This window comes from Aspergillus candidus (assembly GCF_002847045.1).
Source record: "Aspergillus candidus strain CBS 102.13 unplaced genomic scaffold BDW47scaffold_5, whole genome shotgun sequence".
Lineage (NCBI taxonomy): Eukaryota > Fungi > Ascomycota > Eurotiomycetes > Eurotiales > Aspergillaceae > Aspergillus > Aspergillus candidus.
In genome coordinates this window covers 705,370-718,021 of record NW_020194010.1, presented here as the reverse complement: position 1 = coordinate 718,021, position 12,652 = coordinate 705,370, and the positions used below count along the sequence as shown (strand labels likewise).

The 12,652-nt window shown below is 53.4% G+C and overlaps 5 protein-coding genes across 5 annotated transcripts; 3 read left to right on the top strand and 2 right to left on the bottom strand.

Annotated features, from left to right (window-relative positions):
- Positions 1 to 342: 342 nt before the first annotated feature.
- BDW47DRAFT_133749 (nucleic acid/nucleotide deaminase domain-containing protein) lies at positions 343 to 1,978 on the bottom strand (the record flags this gene model as incomplete). The annotated part of the gene is made up of 2 exons (XM_024817916.1): positions 1,399 to 1,978; positions 343 to 1,331 (listed from the first exon to the last, which is right to left on the bottom strand). Exons 1-2 carry the CDS (start codon positions 1,934 to 1,936, stop codon positions 343 to 345), a joined length of 1,527 nt encoding a protein of 508 aa, XP_024675414.1. The 5' UTR covers positions 1,937 to 1,978.
- A 506-nt stretch (positions 1,979 to 2,484) lies between these two features.
- BDW47DRAFT_122950 (uncharacterized protein) lies at positions 2,485 to 4,288 on the top strand (the record flags this gene model as incomplete). The annotated part of the gene is made up of 3 exons (XM_024815950.1): positions 2,485 to 2,857; positions 3,167 to 3,549; positions 3,800 to 4,288. The coding sequence occupies 3 exons, from the start codon at positions 2,485 to 2,487 to the stop codon at positions 4,286 to 4,288; spliced, it is 1,245 nt and encodes a 414-aa protein (XP_024675413.1).
- Positions 4,289 to 4,827: 539 nt separating this feature from the next.
- Positions 4,828 to 6,528, top strand: BDW47DRAFT_67404 (putative guanine deaminase). Its single transcript, XM_024819583.1, has 2 exons — positions 4,828 to 4,890; positions 5,052 to 6,528. Exon 2 carries the CDS (start codon positions 5,059 to 5,061, stop codon positions 6,484 to 6,486), a length of 1,428 nt encoding a protein of 475 aa, XP_024675412.1. The 5' UTR covers positions 4,828 to 4,890; positions 5,052 to 5,058; the 3' UTR covers positions 6,487 to 6,528.
- Positions 6,529 to 6,539: 11 nt separating this feature from the next.
- On the bottom strand, positions 6,540 to 9,518 carry optF (small oligopeptide transporter, OPT family). Its single transcript, XM_024819581.1, has 6 exons — positions 9,367 to 9,518; positions 8,930 to 9,118; positions 7,532 to 8,859; positions 7,270 to 7,484; positions 6,949 to 7,218; positions 6,540 to 6,893 (listed from the first exon to the last, which is right to left on the bottom strand). The coding sequence occupies exons 1-6, from the start codon at positions 9,439 to 9,441 to the stop codon at positions 6,694 to 6,696; spliced, it is 2,277 nt and encodes a 758-aa protein (XP_024675411.1). The 5' UTR covers positions 9,442 to 9,518; the 3' UTR covers positions 6,540 to 6,693.
- Positions 9,519 to 10,450: 932 nt separating this feature from the next.
- On the top strand, positions 10,451 to 12,058 carry BDW47DRAFT_67270 (FAD-dependent oxidoreductase). The gene is made up of 3 exons (XM_024819579.1): positions 10,451 to 11,040; positions 11,096 to 11,493; positions 11,544 to 12,058. Exons 1-3 carry the CDS (start codon positions 10,660 to 10,662, stop codon positions 11,827 to 11,829), a joined length of 1,065 nt encoding a protein of 354 aa, XP_024675410.1. The 5' UTR covers positions 10,451 to 10,659; the 3' UTR covers positions 11,830 to 12,058.
- Positions 12,059 to 12,652: the final 594 nt, after the last annotated feature.

The window sequence follows — 12,652 nt, the reverse complement described above, 5'->3', positions numbered from 1 at the left end:
AGGGCATGTGGGCAATTGGGTAATCGTTTATTATATTGAAGATGGGTGTTCGCTTTGACCAATGACTGGGTTGCATGTAGGACGATGGTAGTATTAAGTAGTAGTTGTAAATATCTCCAGGATCCAGTAATCTTCCGATCGTACGCGTTTTCTGGAATGATGAATTTTTGAATTATCCAAGGGGATGGGTACACGCGATGCCTGCTCGAAGGCTGAATTGTGTGAACTACGTAGATATAAAACACCTCCGCTTCAGGCGGTTACTGTCCTCTCGCATACTTGATCAACTTCGTCCCACACAGGCGGGCCACACATCACATTTAACTGATAATAAATTGGTATCTACACCCAAATAGAGACCCCCCCAGCTTCCGAAGCAGAGTCTTCATCCAGTTCATCCTCCTGGAAAAGTGGACTGGGGGTTTCAGTGGCAGATGATTCTGAATCTGTCGCAACATTGTCACCCCAGGATCCGTCGACTGAAAGCTGACTACAACGGGAGGTGGGCCGAGGGAGATCGGTTATGTTCGTCAGGCTATCCGGATGCCAGTGACTGGCCGGCGACTGCTTGAGAATCTGGGCGACGGCGCGGCGGCGAATGTCCGCAGTCATCTTATTGAGAATGTGCAGTTGTTGCCTGGAATCTGGATCATCTTTGGCGAAGCGCTCCACGAGAGGCGGCCCCCAATTTGTCCAAACCTTGTTATGAGAACCAGGGACCACCATGCGAGCCGGGTGATGGGTGAAGTACATTGCGCAACACAGACAAGCTGGCTTGCTGCAAGCAACATAGCGATCGTTCCCGACAAAGCGCAGCCGGTTCCGATAAAAATGTTCTAGGACCTGCACTTCCGCATGCACCTGCGGGGTGCAATTATCATAAGCCTTCCAGAAGTTTTCAAAGGTGCCGAACTTGAAGTTTATCAGATGCAGAGCCTCTTCGATTTGTGGCCGTTCGGGATCATCTTTCTTTAGCATCCGGTTCAGAATGCCACGCAGTGTGGTCTGTGAGTCAGGGAGTTGCCGCGGTACAGGAGCAATGGGCTCAATGGCACACACTTCATAGGAGCCCAGTAGCTGGCTCAAAGAACCGGCGTCTTCGATCAGCTGCAGAGGCGCCCGGATATGCTCAGCCAGCCGTCCAAAACAATGTCTGACCGAGGAGAAAGGTGATTGTTTCTCAGTTGGGCCCATCTCTTCCTTCCTCTCATGGGTTCTCCGAGTCAGGATATCAAGGAACTCCGAGTGCCGATGCTTGTAGGCATAGCGACAGAGTTTTAGGTGATTATCCTCCTCCACGACCGAATACAGCCAGTCTCTCAACTCCCGATCTAAAGACTTGATTTAGCGGACTACAATCAAAAACCCATCTCCTTTTTTTTTCCAGCGCCTACATACCTATTGTGGTTTTTGGAGCGCCCGGCGTGGGATAGCATTCTTTGATCTTCCGAACCAAAACTTTTGTCTCTTGTCGGATGCGTTTGGCGGCGAAGTCAACGCACAGTATCACGAGAGCATCGCGGTACATCTTCGGAACCTCCGGAGAGTGACCGGGAATGGCTTTCAGGTGATCAAGAACCCTTTTGAGGAAGTCCACGACCCCGCCATTGACTTGGTTGGAGGCGATCCAAAGTCTGTAACGGGTTTTCATGTCCTCCAGCCCAATAGCCGTGCAAGAGATGCCCGATTTATCAACATCACATATATAGGCCAGATTCTGCAGGAATCGCCGTCGGCGTGCTTCCTCGGGGCCGAGATCACAGATGATAGTCGTATGGTCTGCTCGCGTCTGTCCAAGTGCCCGTAACAGGAGCAAGGGCTCGTAGAACCGACTCAAGACTTTCTGGTAGCCATACCTATGCTTTGCAGCCGGCGGCCGATCGCCATTGCCATTGGGCTTTTTGCCGCTGAGCCTCGCTGACGAGAAAGACGACATTGTGAGCGGATCCTTGGTCTCTCGGTTGGGGGGAGGGGAAAGCAGAAAGAATCTCGAAACAAGAACAAATTGAGCGTTGTATAATAGATACGAACTGGTGGGCGGGAAGAACAAAATTTTTGAGGGTATCTGAAAATTATATACCTAAATCTCCGAGACTTTCCCCTACGATGTGGCCTCCTATTGGAGGTTTCCAATGCGGGGAGGCCTGAAATGAAGCAAGCTTCCAATGCAGGAGGCTTCCAATGCAGGAGGCTTCCAATGCAGGAGGCTTCCAATGCAGGAGGCCTGCCATACGGGACAGAACAAGGAGAGACTTTACTGGAACAAATTACAGAGAAATTAATCCGCCATCTTGAACGATGCAAGGCTTAGGAAAATGGCAAGAAGCAACAGTTATAAACGATCGCTATTAGCCAATACCACAGGAGCCACTCGGTTCAGACTACCACTATCTTTCTGATCCTCATTGGAAACTCAAACAATTGATATATCAATCTCAACTTGTTATTGAGTGGTATTCGACTGCGAAAGCTCTTCGAACGACAATGGACGCTTCATCAGAGAGTGCGCCGTCCAGCGAGTGCGAGTGTCCCTGCTCTGTACGCTCGTCATCGATGGGCCATGGGGCTAGGGGCCAGACGGAATACGACGTCATCTTGAAAGATCATCTAGATCTGTTGACCCCCCATGGGCGGGCAGGAGAGTCGAGTGAAGCCTGTCAGGCACCAATCATGACGGGCTCTGTACTCAGCCACAGCACAGGTTGCACCTGTCAAGAGCGACCCCCCGAGCTATCGCAATTCGGGCTTTTGGCAGGCATCAAAAGCCTGCTTGAAACCGGAGCTCCAATGGAGGAGCCAGAGGATCGGGACGAGGAGGATGACCCACGCCTCCTCTTTAACGTCTCCATTCCATCGAGTACGTTTATCTGTGGCTCACAGGGCTCGGGTAAGAGTCATACGCTCTCCTGTATGCTGGAGAATTGCTTGATCCCTTCGAAAGCTGCTCATCTTCCGAGTCCTTTAACGGGGATCGTGTTTCATTATGACACGTTCATCAGTGACAGTATGGGATCACCCTGTGAGGCAGCCTATCTGTCATCGCTTCTTGGAGACCGTGTTAGAGTCTTATGTTCTCCAACTAATCTCCATACCATACGGGTGAGAATGCTCTGTCCCAGATAGCAGTGTGATAGCCTACTGTGCCGCTTCAAAAATGCTAATGTAGAACGTTTCATCACGAAGGGCACGTATTCACGCTTCGGTATCCGGGTTGAGCCCTTGGAGATTGACCAGAAGCATCTGAACACGAAGCGGATGCTTGACCTGATGGCGGTGGGACAAAACGACGGCCCCGTGCCATTGTACATACACACGGTCAAGCGCATATTGCGAAACATGCGTATCGCTCAGCAAGAAACGGGCGGTGGGTTTGACTATCAACAGTTCAAGCGGCTAATTACCTTCTCTGGTCTCACTCCGGCCCAGATTGAGCCTCTCAACCAGCGACTGGACACATTGGAAAGCTTTATGCCCGAAAAGGAAAGCGTCGTCACCGGAAAGAAGAAGAAAACTCTTGTGCAGGCAAAAGGCACGGAATGGGAACCATCGGTAAGAGGACTAGCTCGCGATTTTCTTTAATCATTTGCTGAGTGTTGCTAGCCTGGTCGCTTGACCATCGTCGATCTCTCCTGTCCATGCATATCTGCCGAAACAGCCTGTTCACTGTTCGATATATGCCTGAGCATATTTCTAGAGCAGAGTGCAGAGGTTGGAAGAGTGGTTGCATTGGATGAAGCCCATAAGGTCTGCCACCCCGGACCTTGGTCCACCTTAATCTGGTTTTCTAATAAAGCTACAGTACATGAATACGTCGATCGAGTCCCGCCTGTTCACAGAGACCTTGTTGTCAACGGTGCGGCTGCAACGTCACCTTGGAGCGCGTATCATCATTTCAACCCAAGAGCCGACAATCTCCAAATCACTGCTCGACCTATGCTCCACCACCATCGTCCACCGGTTCACGTCCCCGGAGTGGCTGCAAGCCCTGAAAAGCCATCTGGCCGCGGCTTCAACGAAGCACTTAGCGAGTCCATCAGCGGGAACGACTCTGTCCCCGAGTGGTGAACATACGCAGGAAGAGGATGTTGCTTTGATTTTTGACAAGATTGTCTCTCTGCGAGTGGGGGAGGCATTGCTGTTTTCTCCAAGCGCTGTGGTACGCTCGGTGGATGAGGAAAGCAGACTCCGCTTCGGCCGTTTAGGGTCTAAGTATCTGGTCATGAAAGTCCGAGCTCGCTTGACTTTGGATGGCGGTATGAGCGTCCTGTCTAATGCGCGGAAGCCTTGATGTGCAATAGATTGCCTCATCCGATATTATCTACAGGGTATATATACCAGAAAGTTGCTCTGATACCCTCGGAGACCCAAGAAACAGGTGTATCCCATGTGTTGACAAAGATCTTGGACCACTGGTACAACTCTGGTTGTGATTTTGGGCGGTTCATTGATCATCAAGATAGACAGCATGATCTACTAGTATTTTGTGATTCAGTGTTTTTCAAAATAGAATGAGAATAGCTACCGTTAGTATTTCATAAGATAATATACGCTTATACTTCAGACCCTCTTGTCTATAGATCAAGAATGGAGATTTCGTACTGTACAAGTTATAATTCCCAGCTAGTGAGATGGATCAAACTTCATTATTATACTATTGTAAAGTTTATCTCTTCCGAGTGTTTGAGTATTCATCACCATGGTCTTATAACTTAGTTCCATCAGTTATAGACAATATTACGAAGATTATACATAGTGCAGTCGACTGCTCCATGCAGCCTACTCATTCCTCTACACATTCTTCCACTCAATGATCATCAGCCTAGGGTGCTCAGATCCGCCCAGTGAGCAAGAAGCAGAAAGACGAAGCGTTGGAGTTGTGTAGAATAACAGGTACATATACCAAACATATCTACATCTATATATACATACACAAATGCAGCCATCCGGACCCCGCACCGTCAGCACGTCTTCCCCTCGTTACGACCCAACTATATCCTCACTTCTCCATTCAATCACACGTCAACTCTACTCTCGACTAAACAAAACACCAGATCAACAATGCCCACTCAATCTGCCCGCGCCTTTTACGGCACCCTCGTCCACACCCCCGAACCAACCCATCTCGAAGTCCACCACAATACTCTCATCATCGTCTCACCAACCGGCACAATCCAATCCCTCCAACCATCCACCACCGCCAACACCATCTCCTCCATCCTCGCCTCCCACAACTACACCCCAGAAACCTGTCCCCTAACAACCCTCGACCGCAACGAATTCCTCCTCCCAGGCTTTATTGACACGCACAACCACGCCCCACAGTGGTCCCAACGCGGCACAGGCCGGGGCATCGACCTCCTAACCTGGCTGGAAAAGATCACCTTCCCGCACGAAGCGCGCTGCGCGGACACAACCCACGCCACACGACTCTTCAAGAACTGCGTCGCAGGAGGTCTCAAGCAGGGCATCACAACAGCGTGCTACTACAGCTCGCTGCACATAGAGGCAACAACCATTCTGGCACAAACATGTCTCGAACAGGGTCAGCGGGCCCTAATCGGTCGATGCGCTATGGACCGCAACGCGCCAAGCTGGTACGTTGATGCGGACCCCGCCACTGCCATAGCCGCGACAGAAACCTCTATCGCGCAGATCCAGGCGCTGGACCCCAGCGGTGAGCTCGTGCGACCAGTGATCACGCCGCGGTTTGCCATCAGCTGTAGCTATACGACCCTGCAACGCCTGGGAGATCTGGCAGCGTCACACCGGGAGCTACCGATCCAAACACACTTCAACGAGTCACGGGGCGAGATTGCGTTCACCAAAGAACTATTCCCACAGTATGACACTGAGGCAGAAATGTACGAGTCGTTTGGACTGCTCGGGCCGCGAACGATCCTCGCACACGCGATCTATCCTACTGAGTGGGAGATAGCGCGTCTGCAGGCGCGTAGATGTGGGATCGCACATTGTCCGACGCCAAATACGACGATGGATGAGTTTATGGTTGCGCCGATTAGGGAGTATTTGCGGCGGGGGATGAAGGTGGGGCTGGGGACGGATTGTGGGGGAGGGTTTTCAGGGTCGATGTTGGAGGTTATGAGGTGGGCTTTCATGGTTTCTGTTGCTGGAAAGGGCGGGGTCAGGGGTGAGGATGTGGCGGGCTCTGGAGGAGTTGGGAGTGAGGTGAAGGCTGGGGAGGAGATTTCTCTGGTTGAGGGACTGTGGATGGCGACCGCGGGCGGAGCGAAGGTTGCTGGGTTGGGTGATAAAGTGGGGTGTTTTGCGGAGGGGATGGAGTTTGATGCGATGGTTGTGAGGACGGCGAGGTGGGAGGATGAAGAGGAGGGTGTAGATGGGGTGATGGCGTTGGTGGAGGAAGGAGACGATATGGAGGCTGTTGTGGAGAGGTTTGTGATGACGGGGGATGATCGGAATATTCGACGCGTGTTTGTCAAGGGGAGGGAGGTGAAGTCATTGAATTAGGGAAGGTATACCCTATACAGGCTTTTCTATGGGGAATGGTACAGTAGAAGATAGTTTAACGAAGCATCTCGTTCAAAAAAGAAGTAAACTCGACGATTATCTGACAACAAACCGCCACATGAAAAGTATATACTCGCGACCAATATGTGCACCAAGACTATATATACCCCTGACACTTCCACGGTGCCGGTTTTTAGAATAGACCAGCTACTGCCAGGTCCCCTTAGCAGGACCAAAATATCCCCGTTCAGGCAGTCCCTTCCAGGGTGTCCCCATCCCATCAGCCGTGTTGCCATAAACGGTATTCCCCCACCAGCTGAGCGGGCCCGCGGGGAGCACGATGCAGAAGAAGATGATGACCGTGGCGACGGCGACGCCGGAATCCAGTGCGGCAGAGAGGACGTAGTCTGTCTGGTTAGTGCCCGTGTCATGGTATTCGAAGCCTGGTTTGGGATAACGTACTGTACTTCGACCACCACGCGGCCTTGCGCCGCTTGATGATGCCGTTGAATATAACGTTGATCACCCACCACGACGAGAAACTGATCCCCGTCGCTGGTGGAACGAGACTCATCGCGCCGAATGCCACCGGCCAGGACAGATAGTTGAAGGTCTTCCACTTGCGTCCGAGAAGATAGGTAATCACGATCACGACGGGCCCGGCGAGGAAGAACCACAGCAAGTTGCCGTAGATCTGTCCGGGGGAGAAGTTCCGCGCGGGTCCAAGAGCACCTGTTCAGACGGTTAGGATCTGCGCGGGGTTCAAGAAGTCGCAGGACGTACCCCAAATTAGAGAAGACGAGTATGTCACTTGACCGTGCGGGCAGGTGAAACCCCCCGAGGCCTCCGGTGTGCATATACCGTCAATGCGGGTGATCATGAAAACCTCGACGCCGCATTGAACGATCGCCCCGATCAGCACGGCGAGCCCCTGCGCGAAGAACAACGTGCGCGGCGCAATGTGCATGTAATGAGCCAGTTTCATGTCGGCGACGAATCTGCAAGGGTTAGCGACCTGGTATGAAAGGCGACGGACCCAACTTACTCCAATCCCTGCGACACGGCCACATATCCATAGAATTTGAACGCCATGTTGGCTACGGGCCGCCCGAGGAACGCATAGCCCCCGATAAACTCAGTGATCAAGTTGAGTTGGTTGCTGCTGATGTTGGTCACAGCCTTGATAATGCCGACCGGGATGAAATAGATGATAGGGAGGAGGTAGGCGATGACCACCCCCCAGGCCGGCAAACCGGTATGCCACACCTCGTTGGTCACGATGCTGAGGACAAACATCAGTACGCTCACCGCCGCGAACCACCACCACGGCACGTCGCGGTAGCGTTCCATAATCCGCGAGTGGACGTCCTTCTTGTCCCGTCCCTGCCACTGCAGCCAGAGGTCCTTTCCGTGATACAGGGCGACGTGCACGAAGATGCCCGTCAGATTGGCAAACGCCACCCCGTAGGTGACCGCGTAACCCGCCGGGAGGAACATGGGCGAGTACTCCTGGTACGCCTTGGCGTCCACTGTCCCGTCGTTGTTCATCACCCGACTGGTGTTGTACGACTGGCCCGTATTGTCGAATGTGTTCGGATTGAGCATGGGTAGGTGGGCCGAGTACCACGTGTTGGTGTAGTAGAGGATCGGGCAGAGCAGCCAGAAGAACAGCGCGAACGACCCCATCACATTCAACCCCGCCCAGAACGGGACGAGGAGCGGGCTCTGGTTCGCGTACACGACCTGTGCCCAGTCAAAGGTCAACACGGACATGCCCAGCCCAGTCTGCTGTCCGAACAACTGGTTGACCACCACGTTCGTCGGCACGATCCAGCAGATGAACGTAAAGTAGCTGAGACCGGTGAAGAGATAACCGGGGGCGAAATACCAGATCGCGCCGCCGACAAAGACAAAGAGGAAGAAGCGGAGCCGCGTGATGATCCAGCCATCAGCGACCAGGTTCTTCCGCGAGTGTAGCGTCGCGAGCAGTGCCGCGTTCGACAGCACCTGAGGCCAGAGCATGGTGGCCGGCCGCACCAGCCAGCGGGACATCACTCCCGCCAGCCCAAACCCGAACATCTGTGTGGTGATGGTGAGGAGGATCTCAAAGCCACCCTGCGACGGCATGCCATAGAACTTGACCATGGCTTCGATCACCTGGGTCGCCGCCGCCGACCCAAACGACACGTTGGCCATGATGGTGATCATCGCATGCTCCTTGATGTTGAAGTGGTGGTCCGGATTCCACCACCCCAATGGCAGCCATCGCGCCCAGGCACACCCGACGGGGAATGCCAACAGCTGTGCCACCAGGGCACTGATCGTGACACTCGGCTGGCGCAAGCTGAAGAACTGATTGAGACCGGCTCCGACCTAAAGATCTCCAAGTCAGTACCTCACCACCACGATAACAACAACAGGAGAACAATCACCCTCAACCTACAATTGTAAAGATGATCCCAATCACCCACATGCGCATGGTGTTGACGGGCAAATGGGCCTCATCCACCGGGCTCACGACGGCGCGTACCTCAGGGAACGGCGAGTCATCCGCCTCATAGGGAAGGATTCTGGTGGCATCGTCGTCACTGAGGATGCGGCCCTCACCTATCTGCGTCTCATACAGATGATCCTACAGCCCTGAATTAGAATGGAAAAATAAAATAAAAAACAACCGCGCAGGATGCTTCCGACCCAGCGCCAAACAATGACGCCTGTCAGACTGTGACAGAAACGCGGGAACATGCATAACCCTGACGTGTTGTCCCACGCCACCTCAATCAACGTATCAAACAAGTGCAAGCCACCTTCTCGTCACACGTGGGCGTCACCGAATACGAGGCTATCTGGCCCCAAGACAAACAAAGAGCGCATACGTACCAGGGTCGGTTCCAGCCCTCGGGAGTTTTTCTCATCATCGCTTCCAGCTTTCACAGAAGCCTTGGCCTCGACCATGATGAGGTGAGATCGGCTCACACCACACTTTCCACGGTAGAGGGGGGAATAAAGATCTGACTGGAGACAGACAATATAATTCCAAAGTGTGGATAGGAGAGACACTTTGGCGCAAGTGGAGAACGGAGTTGCGGCCTTAGTGGCCTTAGTGGGGGTTGTGGAAAGTCACATGTCCGTACTTTGGCCTGAGGCGGATGAAGCCGCCCAGTTGCCTGAGGGAGATGGAAGGGAATTGCCTGATTGGGAATGGGAGTCACTGGATCTCGATGTCCTGAGGCTTCCATGGTGGGATCTCTTCTCTTCTTCTTCTACGGGAGACTTCTAGAGGGAGTGGTGGAGGTGCGGTGTTTACAGTTGAAACAGATGGAACCACCCCCCACCCACGGCAGATTCTTCAGGGGAAGTCAGAACTATTGAAGCTCTGAGGCAGATTGTGATACTCCTTTCTCCACTCCAACCAAAACAACAACTTGATACGATTCTGGGCCAACGTCCGTGATTCATCCTACAACTGCAGGTTTCGGCGCCACCGTGGCCATCAGCACTTCGCCTACGGATGGATATCTTAGGATAGAGGAGTGCGCATTCCCACGTGGGTAGCTGGCCCGTCCGTTCGCCCAATGAATGGGTCAGAGTCGGGTCGTCCGAGATCCCACAGTGCCGTGGCGTCGGAGGAGCTACCAGAGCTGGTCGGGATCAACCGCTCTCCTCCCGTCTGTACTGGAATCCCAAGAATCTGTGAGCTGCACAGATGTCGTGCGCTGACGAGTACCCTGAGATCCAGTTGGTCTGCTAACTGAGTCGAGCAACCGTGGGTTCGCTGGGTTTGCGGCTCTACCCGACCGTCGGTCTGGGCGCGCTTCTATCCGACATCCACATTTAGTACCACCGACTGTGGAAACGCACGCACACGAAAGGGATCATCTGGGAATTTTTCTCTGGGCGAGGGCGGATCGAGAGATTTAAGAAGGCAGTGGGCACGACCGTCTGTAGGAAAAAGGTCTCCATCGGTACTCAGTAGTGTGTTAAATTGAGGAAACCGCCCTCCGTATCTCCTGCCGCAATCTTCCGGACCAGTGGACGGGGGTTTTAATATCGTCACGTATCCCTGCCTTTCCTGCACTTTCTTCGCATCTGCGCCTACGGTGCCTCCGCTGGCACTCTCTTTCCTCTTTCTTTGAAAAGACAGTTCAGGGTATACCATATTGCAACCACAGAATGGGAGAACTGAGCCCACGGAGCCCCGCGGAAGGCTTGCCCTTTGCGCAGCGGCCTATTGTCATCTTGGGAGCAGGGATCATTGGATGTGCCACGGCACGTCAACTTCTCCTCAACGGGTTCGCCGTCGTCGTCGTGGCCGAGTATCTGCCGGGAGACCAGAACCCGTGGTATGCTTCGGCATGGGCGGGAGCCGCCTGGCATGCGGCCGCGGGCATCAGTCCTGAACACCGCTATATCCAAGCGGTGACCCATCGTCACCTGCTGAAGATGGCACAGGAAGATCCTCAGTCAGGGGTGTGTATCGTCGATGCGCGCGAATACCTTGACATGCCTCCATCGGAGAATTCCTCCGTGTGGGGCAAGAAGGTAGCGGCCAATGTGAGTTGGAAATTCCTCACTGTGTTTGAATAAAGCCCTACTGACATGGATGTAGTTCCGGGACCTGAAATCGGGCGAGTACCCTGCCGAGTACAACTCTGGATGGGCGTACGACTGCCTGGTCACCGACCCGACGCTCCACATGCCCTATCTGGGAAAGCAGGTTTCGGCTCTCGGTGGGCACTTCATTCGGAAGCGGGTGGACTCTCTGCAGGATCTCTATACCATGTTCCCGGAGTCGAGCGTTTTCATCAACGCAAGTGGCGTTGGGAGCAAGTCGCTGAGCGACGTCCAGGACGACAAGTGCTTCCCCGAGCGAGGCCAGAACGTCTTCTACCGCACCGAGCAGTGCCGCCGGTTATACTTGCGTGTCGGCAAAGAGTACACATACATTATCCCTCGGCCGCTCTCCAACGGGGTAGTCCTGGGTGGGGTCAAACAGAGGGACAACCTGTAAGTTACCGCTGCTCCGATGCCCTATGCCAAACGCTCACGGAATCTAGCTCCCCCGAGCCTGACATGGAAATTGCGCGGGACGAGATCGCCCGTGCACACCGTCTCGCCCCTGAAATCGTGCCCGCAAACCCACCCGAATCCTCCCTCAGTCACATTGTGGGTATCCGGCCCTCACGGGAAGGTGGATTCCGTCTCGACTCCCAGCAGATCGGCGATCGCGTCATCGTGTCCGCCTACGGGTTTGGCGGCGGCGGATATGCCTTCTCGTACGGTATCGCCGATGCCGTCGCCAAGATGGTGGAAGAAGCAGAGCGGACAAATGTGGTTTCGTGATGGACGAATCCGACCCGGATGGTAGCGCAGCTAGCAGGTCTTGAGCCCGATAGTTATCGGGACCAGCTGGACTGGGCGGTCGCCTGTAGTCCAGCGTCAATGTGTACTTTTGATAGCGTTTATGGCCCAATACATGTTTAATTTCCACAATATCAGCCCCGTGCCGTCTTCTCGAATGTCTAGTATACTGACCGTCGTAGGTGCCTCAGGCACGAATCTCCCGTCGTCGGCGAAGTCAACCTTTCGGCCGGTTCCTCTTCAGCCTTCAACCAAACTTCAGTCAACCTTTAATCAGCCTTTCATCAACCTTTCGATTATGCTCTTAACCACCAACAATGTCCAGCCACATCCGGCCACACCCAAACAGAGGGAGATTTGATATCATCATACATATTTTCATCTCTACTATAAACAAATCAACTGTCCAGGTAATGAACCCTAAAGTTTCGGGATAACGATGGCTGACGTGAGTGAACATGACATGACTATGACGACTTCGCACGTTGACCCACCGAGAAAACTCCGTCTGTACCGGCGGATCTTCCCGGTGCAGATCCCAACTATTGCTGTCGTCTCGCCACAAACACACGTCTTATCGGTTTTTACGCGACAGCAAACCATGGTCTGGTTCTTGTCTTTTGAGCCTCGCAAGACGCGAGTATGTTGAACATAAGGCAGCAATGGTGAAAACGAATAAGGTGCTGCAGAGCGGATTATACTAGAATGGGTTTAGCACATCGGATCGTCTCGGCGGATCCGGAGCTCCTAATCGTATTCGATTCAGTTCACAGGGATTGTTCACGCTTGTCGACGACGTTACATC

Coding starts and splice junctions, on each gene's coding strand:
- BDW47DRAFT_67404 (XM_024819583.1), top strand. CDS start 5,059: ATGCCCACTCAATCTGCCCGCGCCTTTTACGGCACCCTCGTCCACACC.
- optF (XM_024819581.1), bottom strand. CDS start 9,441: ATGGTCGAGGCCAAGGCTTCTGTGAAAGCTGGAAGCGATGATGAGAAA. Junction 7,219..7,269: donor CTCGTCTTCTCTAATTTGGG/GTACGTCCTGCG, acceptor CCGTCTGAACAG/GTGCTCTTGGACCCGCGCGG. Junction 6,894..6,948: donor CGCGTGGTGGTCGAAGTACA/GTACGTTATCCC, acceptor CTAACCAGACAG/ACTACGTCCTCTCTGCCGCA.
- BDW47DRAFT_67270 (XM_024819579.1), top strand. CDS start 10,660: ATGGGAGAACTGAGCCCACGGAGCCCCGCGGAAGGCTTGCCCTTTGCG. Junction 11,041..11,095: donor GCAAGAAGGTAGCGGCCAAT/GTGAGTTGGAAA, acceptor ACATGGATGTAG/TTCCGGGACCTGAAATCGGG. Junction 11,494..11,543: donor GTCAAACAGAGGGACAACCT/GTAAGTTACCGC, acceptor CACGGAATCTAG/CTCCCCCGAGCCTGACATGG.